The sequence below is a fragment of the Cynocephalus volans genome, chromosome 11 (genome assembly GCF_027409185.1).
Source record: "Cynocephalus volans isolate mCynVol1 chromosome 11, mCynVol1.pri, whole genome shotgun sequence".
NCBI lineage: Eukaryota > Metazoa > Chordata > Mammalia > Dermoptera > Cynocephalidae > Cynocephalus > Cynocephalus volans.
The window spans coordinates 44,364,187-44,389,184 of record NC_084470.1 but is presented as its reverse complement, the minus strand read 5'-3'; the positions used below and the strand labels follow the sequence as shown (position 1 = coordinate 44,389,184).

The window sequence follows — 24,998 nt, the reverse complement described above, 5'->3', positions numbered from 1 at the left end:
CCAAGTGCTAGCAAGTGTGAACAACCAGAACTCTCAAACATTGCTATGGGAATGCAAAATGGGACAGCCACTACAAAAAAGTTTTGCAGTTTCTTATAAAATTGAACAAACACTTAACATATGACCCAACAAAACCACTCCTAGGTATTAATTCAAGAGAAATGAAAACTGAAGTGCATGCACACACACACGCATGCACACACAAAAGCTGTAAGGGAATGTTTATAGCAGCTTTATTCATAATTGCCAAAACCTGGAAACAGATGTTCTTTAACTGGTGAATGAAACACACATCCATATAATGAAATACTACTCAGTAATAAAAAGGAACAATTAATTAATCCATGTGATAATGGATGAATCTTAAATCCATTTTTCTAAGTGAGAGAAGCCAGTCCCAAGGCTACATATTGTATAATTCCATTTATATGACATCTGGAAACAGCAAAACTATGGGGATGAAAAATAGCTATGTGGTTGCCAGCGCTTACAATGTGGGGAGAGGGTCTGACCACAAAGGGGCAGCACAAGAGAATTTGGGGGGTGATGGGACTATTCTGTATCAGATGACTGTGCATTTGTCAAAACCCACAGAACTATTCTAAATGTTCTGAAATTGCTTGTGGTGATGGTGTATACATATTCTGTGAATATACTAAAAACCATTGACTTGGACACTTTAAATGAATTGTATAGTATGTGAATTATGTCTTAAAGCTGTTAAAAAAAAATTTTAAAAGACATCTGCAGAGAGATGGCAGATGACACTGCCATGGAGTGTGACTTAGGCTGGGGAGAAGGGACGAGACAAAATTCACAGTCCCCAGCCCTCACTGCTCTTGGCAAAAACCTCACTGCAGCATTTCCACAGGGCTTTCTGAGAACTCTCACTTTCTCTGCCTTGGAATTTCTTGATACCAACAGAAATACCTTCCAGGAAAGCCACAGCCTCCAACACGCACAGCCCATCTGCACCAGGGCCCAGGTGTTTGGTTTTTTTTAAACTTGCCCAGCAATTCCTACTCTTATCCAGTACCTATGAACACATAAATAACGATTAAAGCAATACTGATCTCAAAAAAATTTCCCTTTACTTCACAGGAAGGCTAAGACCAAGAGAGCAGATATGAGTCACCCAGGGTTACCCATCTGGTGGGCAGCAGAGCCAAAAGCCAACCCAATGGTCTTTCTTCATCACCTCGATGCCTCTGCCAAGTCAAAATCATGAGCCTGGCACATATGACACGCTCTACATGTGACAGCTAAATGCAAAATAAAACCTCTGAAATGCCCTTGAATGAAGGCCAGGTGGGCTCTCTCCTCATTCAGACTGGACCCACACCAATCTAACATTCCTACTGAAGGGACCAGCATAGCTTTGTACAGATAAGAGAGAGACATGCAAGGGGGAAAAAGGAATGAGGACCTTGTAGGAAATGGTATTAATATGGAATAGCAAGAATAGACCCAGTTGACTTCTAGGGAAAAGACAAAAAGCTTAATGATCTCACTAGGAGACTGAAAGGAGGTAACAGAATAACTAGCATTTACTCAGAGCTCAAATACTTCATAGAAGATCTGCACAGGAACCTTTGGAACCAGGTAATAAGAGTATTATTACCCTCATTTCACAGATGAGGAAACTGAGGCCCAGAGAGGGTAGGTGACTTGCCCAAGATCTCACTCAGGCAGTGGGAATCCAGCAGTTACACTGCCTGTGTCCCTCACTTGATCGGTAAACGAAGAGCAGCATGAAGGTTAAGAGAACACAGAGGCATCCTAACAGGAGATCCTACCGAAAAGGCAGCCTAATGTGCTTGATGACGACCTGCAGGTGTGGCAAAGCTGCTCATGGTCTCCTGTCTCCACCAGTTTGCTTAAGACACAAGACATGTGACCTGTGCGGTAGTGAGAAAGTCTACACCCGCCATTCTCACCCTTCAGAGTTTCTCGGCCAGGGGACATGTTAAAATATTGGTCCCTGTGCCCCTCAGCCAGGGTTTCTGATCCAGTTGGTCTGAGCTGTGGCCCAGGAATCTGCGTTTTGAACAGGCTGACATCCATCCCCAAAGTACTCTGTATGTCTCTGGTCCTTGGACTAGCCTGTGTACAATCTTGGTCTCTACAGAAGGGAGGGGGATTAAGAGCTTGGCTTTGGAGCCAAACAGATCCAGGGTCAAATTCCCACTGCCATTCCCACACCAGCCAGCCACCAAAAAAAAAAAAAGATAAAAAAATTCTCATTGCCTCTTACTAGATGTGTGACCTGGAAAGAGCCTGTGTTCCCACCTGGAAAGTGCAGGTGACAAATAGTACCCCATGTGGAGGGTTATCTCATCTGAGAAAATACCTGAAAAGCAGCAAGCACAGAACCTGGCCTGTACTACATGCTCTACACATGACAGTCAAGTGCAAAAATAAAATCCTTATTGGGTCCATGGAATACTTCCATGTGTAAACAATCTCCAGGCCCTGTATCATAACATTCTTGGGTTATCATTTCCTTTTCTTTAGCTGAATTTTCTGGGAGTCTCTTTCTGCATGTGAATTAGAAACTCAATAAAGGCCATTACTTCATCAGCCTCCCGGGGAAGAGGCCCTTTGTGTTTCTTCACCTTTTCCCATGCCCTGAGGAATGAAGATGGACGTTGACTTAAAGTGCATCTGTTCAGAGGCAGATGGTCTGTGCAATGCGAATATTTATTCTCTTAGTAATTTGTACTTCACCTCTTTCTAAAGCAATGAGGCAATAAAAGGAACCTCAGTAAGAAATGTCAAAGATGAGGGGAAGAGCAGAGACATGAACCAAACAGGAGCCATGAATGCTGTACAGAAGAGCAGAAAAGAAGGTGCAAGCTTTCAAAGTCCACAGAAAGTCAAGAATGAAAATGGAACTAGGAAAGCTTAGGTTGGTGGCTGTCCAGCTAGCTCAGTTGGTTAGAGCATTGTGTTGCTGAGACAGAATAAGGCTAGTTCTGTGAACCAAACTGACTCCATTTTCCCTGCAGGACAATTTGTTACTTTTCCACTCTGCAGTCATGAGAATCCCCCCACCCCCGCAGGGCACTTGATTACCTGATGGCCTGCCCTGATAAAATAAACGGAGATAAGAGAGGAACAGATACTCACTGAGTTGCAAAACCCCTCCCAAAGGCTTGTTTCCTGTAATTGTAAAAATTAAGTTACAGAAAATTAAGTTACAGATTAACCTTAAGACCCCTTCAGAAATTCCCACATGCGCACAAAGCTTCAAGGTGACCGCTACAATGATCCTCCCGGGGTGACAATGATGACCACCACCATCTTGGACCTACTGAGCAGGCACAAGGACCAAAGCCCTAACCAAGCATGTGCCCATGATACAACCAGCAAGAACAGAATGGACCACCTCCAGTGTCCTGCATCTCTTAACTACTTTCCCTATAAAAGACCCTGAACACCTCCCCTCGGGGGTCTAGCTTTCCTGTAGATACCCCTTTATGCATAAGTCTACCTCCTCTTCTAATAAAGAGCTGCTTGCTTTACTGCTGGGTACATTCTTCATTTCTGTGACTTTGGGACCCAAGAGCCTGATTCGGTAACATTGTTCACCAAGGTCAAGGGTTCGGATCTCCACACTGGCTAGCTGCCAAAAAAATTTTTTTTAAAAGAAAGGGGGATGGGGAGAGATGGGGGGTGGAGAGACTGGACAAGGGGCATAAAGAATAATTATGATTTGTAACAATATATATGCTAGTAATATTGATTTGATCAACATATCTCAATGTTGAACCCCAAACATATGTATAACAATTTTGATTCAATAAAAATTTTTTAAAAAATTCTAACCCTGAGCCACACGCTCACAGAAGTGAGAGCACAGAGGGATAAGCACTGAGGCTTTAAATGCTTAAAAACACATCTTTCTTGTTAGCCTGAAAGATTGCTTGAAAAAGAGTAAAATGTTAAACTTAATGACATTTAATAAAGCCATTTTTATTATTTGGCATCTAAAAAACCCAAAAAACAAAATAAAACAAATATATAAAAGAAAGCTTAGGTTGGCCATTTGGGTGGGGGAAGGGTTCCCTGGAAACAGACTCAGAAAGGTATCTGCGTGCCAAGAGTTCAGCAGGTAGTGCTCTCCGGAAAATAACTGTTGGGGACCAAGGCAGTATGGGCAGAGGGAGGATTTGAGGAGCTGTAACAAAGGCCTTGGCTGATCCTCCAGTGAGCTCTGGAGCTGGGACGGCTCTTCAGAGTTGTCCCTGTTGAGGGAAGGAGGTCACTGGATTCATGTTACCCCCAGGGAGTGAACAGGCATCTCCTTGGGTGAGGCAAGTCCCTTTGGCCAAGGGCAATTTCTGGAGAAGGACTCAGCAGGCCACACTCTTAGCATCTGGGGAGAATGAATACCTCAGTAATGAAGGGGGTATCCGGCTACACACCAGTGTGTTCACTGGAAGGGTTTAAGTGGGCTCTTTCCCCCTAAAAAAAAGTACGTAGTTACAAAAAGAATAGAAAAGTCTTAACCCAAACTTGAATAGCCACATAGGAGAAGCTGCCCACTGACCAGGAACCCCTATGCTGGGGGGTGGGGGGGAGCTATTGTGTTAAACCAGTGAAATTTGCTATATTAGTTAACACTAGCTCAATTTAGAACTGTCAGAAATGCCATGAATGAAAAGAACTTGGTGCTACTAGGCTAGCTATAATGGAGATATACATTAGTACCTTCTGAGTACAAACAAAATGGACCAAAGGTGCTTTAATAAAATCTTCTAATTACTATAATCTTATAACGGTTAATGAATAAATTAATCAGCTAATTCATTTGTTCTGATGATATGCCATTGCCTACATGGATGGTGTTCGTGTTTCAAATTAGAAGTTATTATTAAGTCAACAAAATAATTTATGTATTTTATTTAATTTATGAGTAAGTAAGTTTATCTCTTGGAATTTATCTTAAGGAAAATAATCCAAGTCAAAAGAAAGCTCTACCACACACTGTAAAACAGGGGTTGGCAATTTCTCTATGGTAAAGGAACAGACAGTAAATATTTTAGGCTTTGTGGGCTATACAATCTCTACTGCAACTACCCCACTCTGCTGCTGTTGTGCAAAAGTGGCCACATGCGATACATAAATGAATGGGTTTGGCTGGGTTCCAATATGACATTACTTACAAAAACACACGGCAGACCGGATTTGGTCTGTGGGCCATTGTTCACCAACCCCCGCAAATGTTCAATGTAATATCATTTATAGTAGCTAAGAGCTCAGAAGGAAACTTTTGAGCTTTTCACTTCATGTTCAAAAGTGGGAAGAGTGTTCTGTAAATTACTGTTATGTAAATTAAATAATATCCACTTAGATGACTGTACATATTATGCACAATTATGAAGGCTTTACAGCAGACATTTTACCAAATATTAAATTTTGCAATTAAAAAAATAAGCTACAAAAGAGAACTCATGTCTGTAATCAGTAGAAATACAGACTTGCAATCTTCACCATATACTCTTTAAAAAGGACCAAAATATAACATTTGTAGAATCTGTGGAAATGTGGGCCCATGGGTGAATTTTGTTTTTAAAATAATTTTTGGATTTGGTTATACAAACATATTTGTATAACATAAACTCTCAAAAATAAAAATGCTAGGTCTGTAAAGTCCCTTTAATGGAAGGCCCAGATGAAACAGGTAAATTAACAGGCTCATTGCATCATTAATTTCTCCAGCAGTTTCTATGAGACGGTAGACAGTGGTGGAGAAGTTAGCAAAGCCTAACAGAACCACTAACTTATTTTTGTGGCTAACAGCTCTTTCACGCTTCATCACTACCAAAAAAGTCCATTTTGTGAACTGACCAAGACGACTTCAAACCCTCTACCTTCTCTCTTAACTCTGGGCCTTTGCACAGGCTGTTCCCTCTTCCAGAATACTCTTCCCACCTTTCCCTCCTGCCTTGCCCCTTCCCATGCTTCAGGTCTCAGGCTGGACTTCCTTCCCCAGGAAGGTCTGACCATAGACTGGGGAAGACCCTGTCATCTGTGCTCACAGAATCCTCTACATCCCCCTTCACAACGCTCGGTGCCCAACATAACCACGCTTCACTGATTCACAGATGCATTCTTTCACATTTTTACTTCCCTTACCTCTGTGGCCTGCCAAACAGCAGTGGTAGAGGAATTATTGCCTGTCCATGTGCCAACATCAAACATGCCAGCATTAAAACTTGCGAAATAGGTGCCCGCAGCACAGAAGAAAAACCTGGAGACAAGAGTGCCACACTCTTAGCCCCCAGCAACCTGAGGGTTGTGGGGCTGAGATGGTGGGTGTGGGGGTGGGGGTGGGCATGCATAACATCGTTCCCAAAGCAGGAGTCAAAAGCCAACTTCGGAGCCCAGCACCACTGGCATTTAGTTCTTTCATAGATTCTTCTAAGAAATGCTGCAAGGCCCACACTCTTGATGGACGGCACAGAAGACAACTGAGTGTGTAAAAATACTCTTTAAGAAAAGGGACCTAGGGCCGGCCCGTGGCTCACTCGGGAGAGTGCGGTGCTGATAACACCAAGGCCGCAGGTTCGGATCCCATATAGGGATGGCCGGTTAGCTCACTGCGTGAGCGTGGTCCTGACAACACCAAGTCAAGGGTTAAGATCCCCTTACCGGTCATCTTTTAAAAAAAAGAAAAGGGATTTAGAAGAGGAGGTCTCAAACTGTAAAAAAAGTTTTACAAATATCTTAACCAATTTATTCTGCTTCACCTATTTTCCTTTCTATGTATTCATGATATATAAAATGTATATTTAACTAAGTCTAAAAGAACTCTTAATAAACATAAAATAAAAATTCTAAGTGATAAGAGAGATTTGCATCATCACAGAATTAACATTTTTATTCTTTCTTTTTTAAGGGTGCCTAAAACAATGGTGCCTCAGATGCAACGAAATACAATTCGCATTTAGCGTCTAGACTTTCAGCCCAGCCCACAGTGGGGTAGGGCCGGATCTGCCTGTTCACTGCTGTATCCCCAGCAGCTGGCACAGGGCTGGGACAGAGTAGGCACTACATAAACATCTGGTGAAGATACTTGAAGTAAAGCCTCTGCCAGGCAAGGAGCCAGGACTAGGACCACACCAAAGAGTTAGCAGCCGAGCCAGAAATGAAAATCTGAAAGTGAGCTGGCCACTTCTGGCATTTGGCTCTTTTAGTCTTTAATCCAATACAGCAATGCCATCATTCAGGGCTTCCTGGTGTTGCTTTAAACTAGAAACATGCCCTGATGAGTTAACAGACACTTCTCTCATCCCTCCCCTTGTCTGTTTGCTCTGGCTAGGAACCTGCTATTTTAACCATGAGTCAATGGAAACCTGTCAACTCAAATAAAAAAGAAAGGTGCCATCACAAAAGGCTGGCAGCCAGAACAGAACCTGCACTTTTATCAGAAACTTGGAGGACTGCTCCAGGACAGACATCCTAGCCTCTCTTTGCTGGGGTCCCCACCTGTGCCTTCTCCCAGCTTCCTGGCCTGCAGGCCTGAAGTGATGTGCCCTGGCCCCTCCCACAGCTGGGCCACACCCCAGTCCCCTCTCTCAGCAGGCGCTACTGACACAGCACAGATTTCACCTTCTGAGGAAGACCCGAGTCTCTCAAGCACTTCAGCCACGCTGACTTTTTTGAAAAAAGTGCTATTACCAGAGGCTTTGTCAAAGAAAATATGCTTTCATTTATTCAAAAAACAAATGAACAAAAAAAAGTATGAGTGCTTTCTGTGTTCCAGGCACCACCTTAGGAACTGGACATCTTGTAGCAATCTGGACAGAAAGGTCACTGCCCCTCTGCAGTTCAGGTCCTAATGGAGAAAACCCACCTAACTGAGAAACGAAGACATGAACCAGGGGATTTCAGCTAGAGATGTGCTGTGACAAAATTGGAACTGGGCAATACGATAGGGTGATGGTGGTGTTAGGGGGACTTTAAAAAAATTTTTTTTAATTGAAACATAATTGATTATACATATTTATGGGGTAGAGTTGACTATCAGTATTTGTGGACAATATGTGATAATCAAATCAGGATAGCTGGCATATTTGTCATCACAAAACGTATTCATTGTGCCCACTGACAAGTTTCTCCCTAGCCTGGGGGGACTACTTTAGATGGTGTGGGGAGGAGGTCCGGGAAGGCTGCTCTGAGGGGACAGGAAGCAGTCCAGAAAAAGCAGGCATACCCTAGACCTGGGTTTGTTTCCTCATATATAAAATATGAAAAATAATAGTACTTAAATGGTACATAAATGTTGTGAGGATTACATTAGGCAACACATAAAATTCATAGAATAAGATTTGGTAGGTGGTAAGCCCTCAATCCACTTCAGCCATTGTTCCAAGGAGGTCTCATTTGAGCCAAGACTTTTTTTTTTTTTTTAAGAACAGGACATACAACTTGAACTATTAACTACTAACTTTAGATAGGAAGTTTGCAAAAGGGACTTTTGTGGAAAAAAAAGCACAAATTGAGATAAAGTATGACACGATGCAAATATGTCGTTTCTTTTCTTTCTTTTTTTGCCTCCAGTATAGCTACAAAACACTGAGAATCAGGGGGTCCCACCCAACCAATGTTAATATCTGACAATGGGGCTGCTCTGTTCTGGACTCTTCACAAATGTTAAGGTCATGAAGGACAAGAAAGACTGAGAAGCTGCTCCAGGTTGAAGGAGCTTAGAGAGACAAGCCAACTGAATGTACCTCAAGGTCCAGGATAGGATCCTAGACCAGAAAAAGGACATTAGCAGATCAAAGACAATCCAAATAAGGCTTGCAGAAAGCATAAAAGCATTGGTGTCATTAATTTCCTGTTAATTTTCTGATAATTTAGGTAACCATACTGCAGTTATGTAAGAGAAGGTCCTTAGGAAATGAATGCTGAAGTACCAGCGAAAGAGCTTGTCTGCAAATTACTCTCAAGTGGACCCAGAGAAAAAATAACAACATATATATGGAAAATGATTAAACAAATGTGGTATAATGTTAACAGTTGGAGAATCTGGGGGAGGGGATTTGAGGAGTTCCTTGTACTGTTCTTGCAAAGTTCCTGTAAATCTGGAATCATTTATAAATAAGAAGTTAAAAATGTATCTATAATTTAGAGACAAATCATCGGACACTTCTACAAACATTTAATAAAAACAGCAACCATTTTACAAGCAGTAGATTAAGCAGTGTTAACCTGACCACCTTAATACATATGTTTTTGAGCTGAAGTAGTTTATCTTTAAAGATTCTACTAAGATTCTACTAAAATTGCCACAAGATTTGTCATTCTAACGGTTTGGGGGAATCTGGAGACACTTCCTTAAATGTCAGTGGAAGTCCAGAAGCAGCGCTGCTATGGAATATACTTCTTCACTTTGTTGCCTCTACCTGCCATCTGAGGATCACTCTCTGATGTTCTCCATCTTTATTGTTCTGTTTTTCTCAGCAGAAATTCAAGGACTGCTTCTCTCTTTGAATAAGCTAACAAGGAAAAAGATGTACTCAAAGAGGACCAAGATGGAGTTGTCATTCAGAGTGGCAGAGAGGGTAGCCATCACCTCTCTGAAAATTCATTCCTGGAAATGAGTAGAGCATTTCTAAAAGGAGAAAGTATCAAATGCCTACAGTCTACCACGTTGAAGATTTTTAGAATCTGACTGTAACGGAAAGTATTTAATTGGTTGTATTAGGTCTCTCTGGCTGCAGTTAACAAATTACCACAAATTTGGTGACTTAGAACAAAAGAAATCTATTCTCCCACAGTTCTGGAGGTCAGAAGTCTGACACCGGGCTGAAGTCAAGGCATCAGCAGGACCATGCTCCTTCTGGAGACCCTAGGGGAGAATCCTTGCTGCTTCCGGCTTCTGGTGGCTGCCCCAGCATTCCTGGGATCTTGGCCGCGTCACTGTCACCTTCTCCTCCTCTGTGTCTCTTACCATGGCACTTGCATTATGGCCTGCCCTCATTTCGAGATCCTTAACTTAGTTATATGTGAGAAGATCTTTTATCCAAGCAAAGTAACATTCACAGGCTCCACAATTAGAAAGTGGATAACATTTTGAGGGGCAACCATTCAACCCACTACATCAGGAAAGTAATTTTGCATCCCTACAGTAAGACAATTATTTGTTAAAGTAGTGATCATATCTCTATACAGGATTAATGTCACCACAAACTGTGACAGCAGACTTACTGTCAGCAAGGGGACCCCCATCAGGCCCAGGCGATGCACATTCCACTACAGAGTTCTTTCCTCTACGCAAAGTGCAGCCAGTAAGCAGGACGTGCTGCTCAATCATAGAACCCTTGTAAAACCAATGCCACATTATCAACACAAGGGTCTGTGATGCCTCCTTTGCCTTTTCCAAGTGAAACCCACAACAGTATGTGTCAATAAGGTCCCCATTCCAGAAATCAAATATCTGATCTACAGAACTTTTTCTGTGGTTATGACCTTAGGGCATTCCAATGAGTGAAAAAGACACGGTCAAGTTATTTATATTACCATGACATTGCCTGCAATTCTCCCATAAAAAGGCTACAGAAATAATTTTGCTCCCTATTGATTTTATTTTTCATTCAGTAAACATTTTTCTTCCCTCCCCATATTTCAAATTGGAATTGAAAAAATATGACACTTTGCTTTAAGTGAACAGCAAAAAGTAATATCAAAAGTCCTGTGAGGTCTGCCAGGCCACTGCCTGGCACTGCAGGTCTGGGGAGGATGCTTGGGTAAGAATACAGATAAGCTGGGTTTGCAGGTAGAAGGAAGATGCAGTCGGGATTGTATGTTCCCAGAGTGCATCAGCTTAGAGCCTCAGCAGAGATCAGACAGACAGGAGGCAATTCCAATGGCACCTTGGAACACAAGCAGGGATTCCACTGGTGCCCTGCTCAGATCTTCTGCGCTCCTTTTCCCAGATCAGTGCATCCATCCCCCAGATACTGCAGGTGCTGCTGTTCACCTCTCACCTGCACCCTTCTGCTAATGACTTCCCTTGGACCACTAAAGCTGTCTGGCTCAGATCTCTGAGAGTTCACCTACCCTCTCCCTTGTCTGTAGCCAATGAAGGGTATACAAAAGCCAAGCTCCCCTGCCTCGAAGTACGACAATTTCTGTGGTGCCCTTCACTCTGCAGAACTCCCCTAAGATCAGGCTGAAGCTGGGCTTCTGAAACTCATCTTTGTCTCACTCCTTCTGCCCTTGCTTGCTTTCTTTACTCAATAAGCCAGTCACATAAGAATCCCCATCTAGCTCTGCTTCTACAGAAGCTGTCTTCAACATTCCCTGTGATGGACCATGGGAAATTCTAAGAAAAATCCTGCTCATGCAGATTTTCTTGTTCCCTAGACATTTCTGGTTCCTAATATCCTAAATAAAGTTAAGTGGGATTACTAGAGCAGTAGAACTCTGAACATGAAGTAGTCTTTCTCAATAACAACGAACATGGAAGATGCCTGAAACTCTCGGGAGAAGATCACAAGGTGATGTTTGAGAACCTGGGTTTCAGGACAGATGAAAAAATTTCCAAGAGCATGTAACATGTGGTCTAGGAACTCTAATTTTAGGAGTTTCTCCTTCTGATATTCTGTGTACACACAAAACTATGATAAATACAAAGGTAGCCACCACATCACTATTAGATAAAAGATGAGAAATAACCTAAATGCCTGTCAATAGGGAACTGGTTAAATACATCACAGTAAATTCCATTCTCTGGAACACAATGCAGCTGTTAAAGAGAATGAGAGGACTGGCCAAGTAGCTCAGTCAGTTAGAGCGCGGCCTTATAACACTAAGGTCACATATTCAGATCCCCACACTGGCCAGCCTCCCCCCGCCCCCCAAAAATAAAGAGAATGAGGACACTCTTTCTGAATGGATATAGCATTATCTCCAAGATAAAGAGTTAAGGAATAAAAGTACAGAACAATGAGTATAAGTATTCCATCTGGGATAGCAGGAGAGACATCCTGAAAATTATACTAGAAACTGGTAGCTTCCAGGGAGGGAAACTAGGAATTGGGGACTTTTGGTACTTACTGAATCTTGATCATGCAAAATGTTATCTATTCAAAAAAGCAAATACAACTTCAAAAATGTACAACCATGGTTACTAGTTAGATCAAGATTGCTATTTTTTTAGACTGGCCGGGGAAGGGACCATGGAGGAGAGACTGACAGCTGGGAGATGAAGTCAGCTCTTACAAGCCAGGTGGCAGCAGACAAGATATTTAAATGCCCCACATCAGTCTCCTCATCTGTAAAATGGGAATTCTAACATCTCATTGAGATGTTGTAACGAGGAGTGAGCTCTTGCATGTAAAACATTCAGCACAACGCCCAGAGCAGTAACTCAAAGGGATTTACTCCACAATAATCCAACACACAACCATAGCCTGCTCTAAAAATGGCCACTGAAACTTCTGCCTGCACAGCCGGGCTGTCGCTCCATCTTCCCTTGCTAAGGAGCAGCCATGAGAGCTCTCATGGGGGATAAAGAGGGTTTTGTGGGTGTATTAGTTACCTACTGCTGTGTAACAAATTGCCACAAAATTGGTTACTTCATACAACATACATTTATCATCTCACAGTTTCTGTGGGGCAGGAGTCTGGGCAGGAGTCCTCTGCTCAGGGTCTCCCAAGGCTACAACCAAGACGTTGGTCCTCTTCCAAGTTCACATGGTTGCTGGCAGAATTCAGTTCCTTGCAGCTGTAGGACTGAGGTCCCTGTTCTCCTGCTGGTTATCAACTGAGGGCTGTTCTCAGCTTCTAGGCACAGCCCATCAATGCTGGCCACAGGGTCCCCCTAGGCCCTCTCCCACCAAAGCAGATTACTTCTTCGGAGCTAGCTGGAGGATCACTCCCTTTGAGAAGGATCCAGTACCTCTTTCAAAGGCTTTTACCTTGATGAAGTCAGGCCCACCTAGGGAAAAATCTCCCTTTGATTAACTCATAATTGACTGATTCGGGACCTTCATTACATCTGCAACATCCCTTTACCTTGGCCTGTGACATACTGTAATCATGAGAATAACATCCCACCACCTTTGCCATATGCTATTGGTTAGCGGCAAGTCAGAGATCCCACCCGCACCCAAGAGAATGCAATCACGCAAGGGGATGACTCACTGGGGGTCACCCTAGGCTAGGCTAGCCACACTGGGCTGGACTGGGAGCCTGCTCACCACAAGCAGAGAGACAGAACACCATGATGGGAAAAGGAAAGTTGGATGGACCTATGTTCAAATGCTGACTCTAGAATTTAATGGAATTATTTAACCTTGGGCAAGTTACAAAACCTCTCAGCTTTCATTCAATCAAAAGAAGGGGAAAATAGGTAATCCACAGAATCATTAGAAGGGGTAAAGCAAAACTGCAAGGAAAATCAAGTGATATGGGAGGGCAGTAACTCACACCTTAGTTCCCCTCTCTCTTCCCAACCCTTCCTGGGGAACTTATGGCTTTAAAATGAGGACAATAATAATGTGGGCAACATATAAAATCCTTTCTAAAATACAACACACATAGTGTCTGTTCAAATACCCAGTGAGGGCTTTTCCCCACTCAGAATGATCTCATCTCTGGCAAAAGTGAAATCATCACCAGTAGCTGCTGTCATGTCTCACACAGCACAGCTTTCTAGATCTGCTACAGCCAGCCCACCCATCAATGCAGCACCACATGGATAACTTATGGTACAACCAAATAACGGACTTGCACACAGTTATTGCAACATCATATTTAAACAATGTGTAATGACGTGGGAAAATACACACAGCATATTAATAATGAAAAAGGAAGACCCCAAATTGTCCTTTTAAGAGCTTAAGTTCTGAATTCAGACCACTTGGTCCAAACCCAGCTCCACTATTCATGGCTTTGTGGCTTTGGGCAAGTTACCTAACCTCTCTGTGCCTCAGTTTCCTCATGTGTAGGTTGGGGATAATGATAGGACCCACCACATAAATTATTGCGATGATTAAACACGGTAACACATGTAAAAGAAAACACCTTACCCGGCGGCTGTCACCTAGTGGGAGCTCAATGTGCTACCATTTAATTAAGTACCACTTTTATAAATTAAGAGGGAAAATTAAAAAAACAAAAAGACTTCTTCATAAGCAATATTTAGAGTTGCTGCTGCCTTCTCAGGGGAATAAAGAAAACCTAAGAGGAAGAAGAGAATAAAAACATATTGAGTTTATTCTATAATTAGCAATTCCCTCTGCTTTCCAGAAGGTTCCACTTTACTCTGTACACAAAAGCATTTAACTAATTTCTCCCCTTTTTCCCTCTTCCCATCCCCCTGGGAAGAAACTTCATTTTCTCCATCCTAAAAAAAATGAGGATGATACGGCTTTTCTCTTAGGTTTCACAGCAACCCTTTTATAGTATGTGGAAAGTGCTTTACAATTTCTCTCTTTATCAGTCTATCTTTTTAACTACCTAAAGGGGGAGGGGAGAGACAGAGGAAAGGATCGCCCTGCTCCTAAGCAGGAAGAGCCGTGTCACAGCCCTTGCAGGTTCCAGCAGGCGCAGGAACTTTCTGCAGGAGGCTGGGCGGCGCTGGGTGGCGCTCTCCGCCGGGGAGCGTGGGGAGGCGCTCAGTGAGCCGGGCCCAGCCTCAGCTTCCCTCACTCAGGAAGCCCGGGACCTGCTGGCAACCGGCAGACGGCGCTGGGCTCTGATCCAGGCCCCCGCGGATCCCAGGAGTCGCAAAGCACCCCAGTGAGGAATGCCAGGGAGTGAGCAGCTAGCGAGGGCACCGCTGAGCCAAACTGGTGACAAAGCAAGTCAGCACGCGGCGGGCGGCCGGGCAGAGGGCGGCGCGGGGCCAGCACGGGCGAGGCCGATGGCAGAGGGACGGAAACAGATGGACGTCCACTGGCGCTGAACAGGAAGCGCCAGGGCTGGGGAAAGGGAGGAGAGAGGCCTTCCCTGGAACAAGAATTTCAGTAAATGCACTGGCACACTCAGGGAATCGCCCAAGTGAGCCCAGGAGGGTCCCTAGGACCTGCTGCAGTGCCAGAAATCCTATGCGACTCTCTCCAGACTCACACCAGACAACGACCCCAGCCTTCATCTTCCCTCCACCCCTTGAGCCTCCTGGGCCCTGCAGCTGGTGTTTTCATCACCTCTGGCCACTGGCTCCCAACCTGACAGCAGGTAGTATTTGGGGAGCCCTGGGGGGGGGGGGGTCTTGCCAGTGGTGTTACAAAACCCTTAGGCTCTGCAGCCTGAATAGATAAGGTCTTTCATGCTGTGTGTGGCACTACCATTCTTCAGATGTACGCAGATGCTGTCGCCATCACTTAAATACATGCGCATGTAAAAGCATTACAGGGCGTTCTGAGTGCAGTGGTGTTCACAACTAATTGATCACAACCAGTTACAGATTGCTTTGTTCCTTCTCACTCCCACTGCTTCACTTGACTAGCCTTAAAAAAAAAAAAAAAAAAAAAAATTCCTGAATTTTCTAGTCTCTGTCATTGTTCCTTTTCCAAACTATCAGACACCAAAAATACTACTGCAACTTAAAATACGATTGCTATCTCACACACTTGGCTCTTTTAAATTCCTGGATAATAAAGAGACACATTAAGTTCTAGATGTTAAAAAGTCTAGAAAATTGTTTAACGCCAACCATCTCAGAAGGGCAAGAAGCACTTCCTTTCTCTCTCTGCAAGAAGTCAGTGTCAGTTATCCTGAAGAGTATTTACGGATTTGTACACCAGGACTTCTCTACAGGGAAGCTCATCACAGTCTTGTCTGTACATGGGCAGAATTGGAAGCTCCCTAAGCCCCAATGGGGGTTGGAGGGAGCTGGTCAAATAAACCATGGCAGCTCCATGGCTGGCTACAACTACACTGTCATAAAACAAATTGCAGACAAACATTAAGTAACATGAGAAAACATCATCACGAATTAAACAAAAGAAAAGCGTTTTACAAAACATGTATAGTATCATTCCAATTTTATTTTAAAAAAATACCAAAAGTATATGTACTATACCTACTGTAAAAAAACTATAAAGTTTTACTTTAAATATTAATCTTGGGGGAGAGGGAAAGGGAGAGTCTATTTTCTTTTTTGTGTTTCCCAAAGTTTCTACAATGAGCAGGTATTACTTTTGTTACCAAGAATAAAGCCCATAACTTGTAGTGTTTTATTATTTTTATTTTTTCTTTTGTTTGGCCATAGGTGGAAAGCAGTTTCTTGCTCTTGGACCAGGATTGGGTTGGGGTCAAAGAATCTTGGCAGTGAGGTTCTTTGCTGCCTTTAACTCGCCAACTTCCAGGAAGTAGGGCACGGATGTGCAGACAGCACTTGGGAAACAAACCAGAGCCCCCCTGCCATACAGATCAAAAACAGCACACAAAGGGGTGGACCATTCTGGAGTATGCTGGGCCATTCCCCACTCATAGGTCTATATACATGGCTATATCAGACACTGAGATCCCCCACAGTCCAATTCCATTTGACAGCTGGGCTATGAATTCCCAAAGTGAAGCCCAGGAGGACTGAATTGTGGACCCACTCACCTGCCAGAGAATTTAGTGCACTCTCCCCAGACTCACCAGACTCATACCCCCACCTGGGTGCCACCCAGCCTGGGTAGGTTCCTTCAATCTTATTTCAGACAAAACATCCTATTAGGATACAAAATATTTTCCAATGCCCTCATTGCTATCCTGAAATAAATAAAATGTATGTGTATATATGACCCTAATCCCTGTGACAACCCCAAAAAGTTTCCACAAAATTCCAAAATGACCCCTAGGGGGCAATACATCCCCTGTTTGAGAACCACCACTTCCACGGTGAGCTGATATTGGCAGGATGCTGGCAGACCTTGGGCCTGGTACTTGCATCCTTGGCCAGTCTCACCCATGCCCCTTCTACCCATTCCCTCCCCTCCAACGGTAGACATACTCCTTCCTCCAGACTCAGTGCCATCGTCCATGCACTTCTGCTTGTAATGCTGTCTCCTCACATCAAGCCTCCCTTCCTCAGAAAAGCCCTTCCTGACCTCCCAGAAAGGTCAGGCCCCCCTAGTATAAGCTCTGTACCACTGAGTACCTCTTCCTCTTCCTTCATGACTTCTGTCCTGGTTCGTAATTATGTATTTATAATCATTTGATTAATGTGTGTTTATTAGAGTATAAAGAGGCAGGGGCTGATCTGTCTTACCTACTCCTCTTTGCAAAGTGCCCTAGCACACAGTAGGTGCTCAATAAATATTTGCCAAATAAATAAACCTCCTGGAAGACATTTAGTTTTCCATCTCTGCTGCAACTACATTCTGATTCTCCTTACATATTATAGTGCAAATGTCACAGCTCCTAACTTTCTGCACAGCAGAAAGGGTCTATCTTGTTAATAGCTGTATTCCACATGTTTTGCAAAGTTCAGAGCATAGTGGATGCTCAATAAATGAGATGAAACCAATCTCTAAATGTCTGGGGTGGGAAGATAAAAAATTATGTGGATACTGGCTCATCTCTTGCTACACCTTCTTCCTTCCCATCACCCCCAACATATCACTTGCTTCCAACTTAAACATATACTGAAGACACAAGAGGGGTAAAAGGGGCACTCCCAACCTGATACACTCATCTGTGAAGACTCAACTCAAATGTCACCTTTGTTTCTTCCCTAATGTGGGTAACTATCTGAACTTTTACCTTCCTGACCAGCCAGTTTTGGTAATCTGTCTTCTCAAGAGGACAACAGATTTCTTGAGGGCAGGAGCTTTGACACAGTCATCTGTTTCTGCACGAATGGATATGAATGTGGCACTCATAAATGTCCACTAAATGAACAAATGGATGAGGAGTCCTCGTGAGGCCACAAGCCCCATTTTGGGGTCTCCTTACTACTATAGCAAGGTTATCTGGACCCCTTCAGACTGGTGATCACATCATGATGAAAACACATCATAAGGAGTAGAGGGCAAAAGGGTCAGCCTGTTCAGCATGCAATTGAGACATCACTGGTCAAAATGGGACACAACAGCCATTTTAGCTGCTTCTGCCCTTCTCCATTGTAAAATCTGGGTAAGTATCTTCCAGGCAAGAAGACACATGAACATCATATGCTGAAGGAAGAGTTAGAAGAAAGGCCCAAGTAGACTGCCCTAAATAGTCTATTATAGTATGACCAACTTGCAAGGGCAACTTCACTCCCAGCTGGTCTGAATAAACTAGACTGCAGCTATGAGGCATCCTCCAGCGAAGGTGTAAGAGGGGTTTTAAGAGGTACATGGTTTTAAGAAGGGTACACAGAGAAGCAGCAGCCAGATAAAGTAATTCTTCAAGTTTCTGTTCTCTTGTTTTTTATTTTTCTTATGTGCATATTTTTATTTTGCTTTTGTTCTTTTGAACAACAGGCTCCATCATTGTCACCTACAACCTTGCACAAGGACCACAGGTGAGAGGATTGTCAAGGAGCTTAAAAATGAGAGATGGAGGTTTCTCATCTTCCAATCTTTGTTCATCAGACTCATGGACCAACATGAAAGCTTCTCATCTCCATTACCTTTGTGTACCAAACTTTTAAACCCAAAAAGGAGACTTTTCATCCCCCAATATCTTTGCCCACCAAACTCATGGACCAAGATGGAAGCTTCTGATCACAATCTCTGTCCACCAAATTCATCACTTCCAATGCCTAGCTGGCCTGTCCCACCACCACAGCCCATCTTTTATCAATGGGGAGGTGGGCTGGTCTTCTCTATTTAGCTGATCAAATCTCTTAGCCCTGGGCCAAAAGAAAAAGCCTTGCTCAAACCCAACACAGCACCAGGTTTTTTTGTATGTTGATAACATGCCTCTACTTCCTACTTTTTGATCCATTTAGACATCCTTCTTATATTAGAGAGAACACAGCCACCCTTCTCTTTAGGTCTGGCCCACGCAGGAAATAAGAGCCACTTTTATACACACTTGGCACCTGGAATAACAGAGCATGGACTGCTCTGTGGCCAGCCCCTGCGGCTGGCACACCTTAGCTTGCCCCAGCTTCTGAGTCTGTGACCTTCTGCCCACCCTCACTCCTTTCCCTACACCTCTTTTCAAAACAACCACGTCCCTCCTCTCCACCATGCATGCTGCAAACTACAATGAGTGAAGAGTCACAAACAGCCCAACCCAGTTTCAAAACACATCATGCAAACGGAAAAGGTGTTTTAGATTCTAAATTTTTAAAGAAGAAAAAAAATAAGATGGGGGGGAAAAGTGGGGAACAAGAGAACAGGCCGGGCGACATCTGCCCCAGCGGAAGACCCCTGAGCTGCGCTGATCACAGTCACAACCCACACTCACCCTGCCTGGCTCCACCCGCATTCAGAAGACTGCCTCCCCAAATAAGTGTCAGCCCCCCAGAACAGGCCTTTCCCAATTGATGACCTGCCGTCCGGTGCTCCATGACACCTGGGCCCTGCCTTGGAACTGGAGAGCGCAGGTAACCAGGACGGCCGTCCCGAGATCCCAATTCTTTTCCCCACCACGGAACCAAGACTCTCTGACGTCCTCCGTGGGGCGAAACTGTGCACCGAGCAGGGAAGCCCCGCCGCTGTGGGTGCGGGTGGAAGCTGAGGCCGCGCACCCGGAGGAGGTCGGCTTCCGCTGCCTCAGCGCCGCCGCCTGGGCGACTCTTCCACCCCGCGCTCGGGTTCGAGGCGGCGCGGCCAGAGAAGAGGAAGGACGACAAAAAGGAACTTTTGTCCGTGGTTCCCGTCAGTAGGCGGCTAGGCCCCGGGGAAGAGTGGCTGCAGAACAACGTGAGCCCCTGGAGACCTGGGTCCGCGGGAGCAAGCGCCGGGGGTGGAGCTGGGGGCTGCGCTCCGGCAACTTCCCGGGAGGAAGCCTCCCTCGAACTTGACTTTGGCGACGCGCCCCCCGCCCCGCCCGCCGCGCGATGTCCCGGGGGCTCCAGCCGGCTCCAGCCGCCCGGCGCGTCCGCTCCCCGGGCCCCTTCCTGCCTGGGCCACGCCGTGTGACCCCGGCCCCGCGCCCGCGCCCCTCTTACCATCTGCGCCACTTTCAACAGAGCCGCGTAGGTGCGGGGATAGACCGGGTCCAACAGCCCCTCCGACGGGCTCGCGCCGGGCGGGGCCGCACCGGTCCCGGGTCCGAGCGCGCTGCCGCTGCTGCACGTGGTGCGGACGAGCACGGTTCCATGCGACATGGCGCGGCCCCAGACGGCCGGCCGCCTCCCCCGGCCGCGGCCGAGCGGCCAGATAAGGAGGGGCGGGCCGGGGGCGGGGCCGGGCCGGGCCGGAGGTCGGCGGGCGCTGGTGAGGGCGGGGCGCACGCGTCCCCAGCCCCGGCGCCCGGGACCCCGAGCCGGCTACGGCGGGGCCGCAACGGGGACGCGCTGGCCCGGCGCTTTCCAGAAAGGTAGCGGCAGCCCCGGCTCGCGGGGATGTGCGGAAGTTGGGCTGCAGCGAGAGGAAACCGGACGCCTTGGGCCGTGGCCTCTCCGAAGTGGGCAAGGCCCGGACCACAGCTGGTCTGAGCCTCCTGGGATTTTGTGGGGTGCGGCTGCGGATGTGTGCTGAGTCCTTGATTGAAGTTTAACTTACAAACACTGAAATGCCCGACCTGACACGTTCCGCTCCATTAACTTTTATGTGTGTGCACACACCTGTGTGACCCTCACCGGATCAGCAAATAGAACATGCCGGTCACCCCAGAAAGGCCCCCGCGCTTCTTCCTAATCCCCCACCCTTCCCGCACGTACCCCGCTCAACACGCCCCTCCCCAGCCTCAGGCAGCCGCTGTCTTCTGCTTTCTGTCCCTGTAGATGACTTTTGTCTGTTCTTGGATTTATAAACTTGAAATAATACAGAATGTTTTCATTTGTGTCTGGCTTCTTTCAGTGAGCGTACGTAATGCGTTTGAAATTCATCCTGTTGGAAATAAAAATAGTTCACCGTAGTAGTTCCTTCTTTTTATGGCTGAGCAGTATTTCACTGTGTGAAAATACCACGTTTTAAAAAACGTATTCATCTATTGATGGGCACCTGGCTATTTTCTTTCTTTTCTGGCTATTATGAGTAAAGCTATGCTGAATATTCTGGTACAAGGTATTTTGAGGTTTTTCGTTTTTTCGGGTTTTTTTGTTTTTTTTATTTTTTATTTTATTTATTTATTTTTTGTGTGTGGACATAAGCTCTCATTTTTCTTGGGGTAAATATTATTAACCTAGAAAAAACACATTAGAGAAAAATATCTCCAAATATGTTCAGTTTACTTTGGGAGTAGAAAATAGGGTTATATTGAAGTTGATAGGACAAGCAAACAGAAAGGACATTGTTGCGGGGGAGGGAGGAGAGGGAGAAGGGAGGGAGGTTTTGGTAAGGGGCAACAATAATCAACCACAATGTATATCGACAAAATAAAATTTAAAAAAAAAAAAGAAAAGAAAAGAAAATAGGGTTATAATCCAGAACGCACACCATGGCAAGCCACGAATGCACTCAGTGAGGGAGGGTAAGAGAAAGCTTTTATTAGCAAAAAGGGAGAGGTTCAGGTAAGCTGCCTGGAAACAGTACATTGTTTTCAGAGACTCAAAGCCAGATTTGTCTTCTGTTCCTTGGTTGAGATGACATTTCTAGGTGGTTTCTTCTCAGAGCATCTCATCTGAATTAGTGCAGTTCTAAAGAATGTCTAATGATTTTGTTACAGAAATGTCCATAAATGCAAAGTAGGAGGTGTGTGTAGGACGTAAAGGGATTTCTGATGGGTTTTTTTTTTTTTTTTTTTTTTTTTTTTGTCGTTTTTTCGTGACCGGCACTCAGCCAGTGAGTGCACTAGTCAGTCCTATATAGGATCCAAACCCGCGGCGGGAGCGTCGCCGCGCTCCCAGCTCAGCACTCTACCAAGTGCGCCACGGGCTCGGCCCCCGCTGATGGGTTTTTAGAAGGCCCTTGGAAACAGTTCTTATCTCAGGCTGTTGTGAGGCACTCTCCCACAAGAAATGCACTTACATGCCACTCGTGCAGAAAAGGGCAGTTTATTCACTCCAGCTGGCCAGCGTCCATCTCCCAAGGTGCAACCAAGGAAGAACGGCGTCCAGCTTTGGGCTCGTAGGGTTTTTAAAGACAAAAACTACATCCCGTTGGCACACGGGTTTATCCAGGTGCACAAAGCAAGCCAGGGGGCTAGGTCACAGAGGCCAAGAATGAGCCGTTCGAGCAACCAAGCATACAACTTTTCATTGTGTGTGGTTCCTGTTCCCATGTAATAATTCACTGTGTATGGCTCCTGTTTCTATGCAATTGTTTTTTGTTTCTATGAAAAGGTCAGCGGTTTCTCATGCAGAAGAGGGGGTAGTCTGCAGGTCAGACAGGGGGCAAAATGGAGTTACTTAGGTTAAGCAAGCAATTCTACAGAAGCAGATAGCGTATGTTATGAGGGTGTAGGGAGCTCTATTTCAAAGCAAGCAAGTAGGAGACCCCCTCCTTTGTGCCTTTCCCAGCTTATTATCTGGGTCTGAGAGAAAGTGATTTCAACAACTTTTGCAATATGTACAAGGGGACTTGCTGGGTCACAGGGTGAGCATATGTTTACTTCTATTAGAAACTGCCAAAAAGTTATCCAGGTGACATACTATGTTGTGCCCTTTCTGGATCGTTTTAAAAATAAAGACAGGCCCAAGCAGGACTACCCAAATGAGGTAAGTTATCACCGTTCCCTTTGAGCAGGGTGTCCATGTGGCCATACTTACATTTATTCATTTGGAGATAACATCAAAAATCTACTCCTGTGAGTGCATTGAACGCCAACATCGTCCTGTCATCAGAAGACTTTTCAGTGTGGCGGTCTTAATAATTCTAAAATGTGGGTGATACCCATGTTATCTGTTTTGATATGTCTCCCAGGTGATTCTGATGCACATTCAAGTTTGAGAATTACTGTCATTGCCAGAGTCCATTAGAGTTGAGACATTTGTGGATTCATTACACTATTTTCTCTACTTTTATATACACTTTGTAATTTTCGTGACCAAAAAAAAATTGCCTTCAATATCTGCCTTCTCTTTAGACAATAGTCACTGCCACCTGGTACGTCCATTTCTTTCTCTGTAAAACAGGAATAATTGCACCTAGGGGCTGCTGGGACAATGTGATAGACATGCAGCCATGCTGTAACATTTCTGGCTCTATGCGCACAGACATGGAGTTGGTCATTTATCATGTAGATTTACATTTTTACTCCTGAACTTGTCCAAGGCTTCAGAACCCATAATGGAGATGACAGAGGGCTTCAAGGAGGCAGAAAAAACAAGCGCTGGATAATTTCTCCTCGGAGGGGCCTTCATCCAATTCTCCAGTAATCTTAATTTAGTAATTTTGAATCTATGGTTCCCGGACCAGCAGCACCAGCAGCACCTGAGAACTTGTGAGAAATGCAAATTCTCAGGCCCTACCCTGACCTGCTGAATCAGAAACCCTGGGTGTGGGGCTCAGCAGTTTGTGTTTTGACAAGTCACCTGCCATAACAAAATACCACAGACTCAGTGGCTTAAACAACAGGAATCTATTTCTTACAGTTCTGGAGGCTGAAAGGCCAAGATCAAGAGGCCATCAGGGTTGGTTTCTGATGAGGCCTCTCTTCCTGACTAGTAGACAGCCACTTTTTCACTGTGTCCTCACATAGCCTTTTTTGTGTGTGCACAGAGAGAGGGAGATCTCTGATGCCTCTTTCTCTCCTTATAAGGACACTGGTCCTACTGGATTAAGGCCCCATCCTTATGACTTCATTTAACCTTAATTTTTTCCCTATCTTCAAATATAGTCACATTGGGGGTTAGGGCTTCAACATATGAATTTGAGGGTTGAGGGGGACACACTTAAGGCCATAACAGACATTAACTCTCATTGGTCCAAAAATGAGTCATAGTTTCATCTTTCAACCAATCATTATGGGGTTCAGATCCCCATACCGGCCAACTGCCAAAAAAAAAAAAAAAAAAAAACCCACAGAAAGACAAACAAAAAAATCATTATAGCCAGGAGGGTGGAACATTTTTATTGGATAGGCTAAGTTCTACATACCCATGGAGCTGGGTAGGCCAGTCTAGCAGAACCATAGGAACTGAGTGGGGGAAGGGTGATTCCAAAAAGGAAAATCAGAGTGCAAGTATCAGAAAGGGGAGTGAATATTAGGCAGTGTTATGGACTGAATGTGTCTCCTTAAAATTTATAAGTTGGGGCCGAGCCCGTGGCGCACTCGGGAGAGTGCGGCGCTGGGAGCGCGGCGACACTCCTGACGCTCCCGCCGCGGGTTCGGATCCTATATAGGAATGGCCGGTGCACTCACTGGCTGAGTGCCGGTCACCAAAAAGACAAAAAAAAAAAAAAAAAAAAAAAAATTTATAAGTTGAAGACCTAACCCCCAGTGTGATGGTATTTGGAGATTATTTATTAACTGATTATTTCTTGTGTGTTTGCCATGTCTCCCCAAGTAAACTGTGGGCTTCCTATGGACAATCTGCTTTGTGGCTGTAACTTGCCTTTGGGAGGTATTCCAGGAAACAGGAAGAGGAAGCTTCCAGGAAAGTTAAGGGCTGTACCCGGAAATGGAACATCATTACTTCCTCTGTATTCTACTAGTTAGAGAATTCATAGGGTTGCCCAGATTCAAGGGGGTAATACGGATTGAATTGTGTCCCTCATATTGTATGTATTAGAAGCTTGATCCCCACTGTGACTGGTAAGAGGGTGGGAAAACCTATTACGGTAGTTGAAAGGTGGAGCCTTGAAGAGGTGATTAGATTCTGAGGACCATGCCCTAATGAATGGATTAATAATGGTGGTCATGGGTGTGGTTCTGAGGGCTTTAAAAGGACAGCACATGAGAGTCTCTCTCTGCTCCGCCACTTTCTGCCATGTGAGACCCCTGGGTAACTGTTGCCACCAGCAAGGCCTTCACCAGATATATTCCCTGGACTTTGGACT

The 24,998-nt window shown here is 44.9% G+C and overlaps 1 protein-coding gene across 3 annotated transcripts in view; it reads right to left on the bottom strand.

The window, feature by feature from the left end:
* CMTM7 (CKLF like MARVEL transmembrane domain containing 7) overlaps positions 1 to 20,284 on the bottom strand; it is a 53,378-nt gene extending 33,094 nt beyond the window's left edge. For all 3 annotated transcript variants that reach the window (XM_063115024.1, XM_063115025.1, XM_063115026.1), the window contains exon 1: positions 20,063 to 20,284. In XM_063115024.1, coding sequence (XP_062971094.1) covers positions 20,063 to 20,221 — 159 coding nt within the window. In that variant the 5' untranslated portion in view covers positions 20,222 to 20,284. The remainder of the gene's footprint in view (positions 1 to 20,062) is intronic.
* Between the last annotated feature and the right edge of the window lie 4,714 nt (positions 20,285 to 24,998).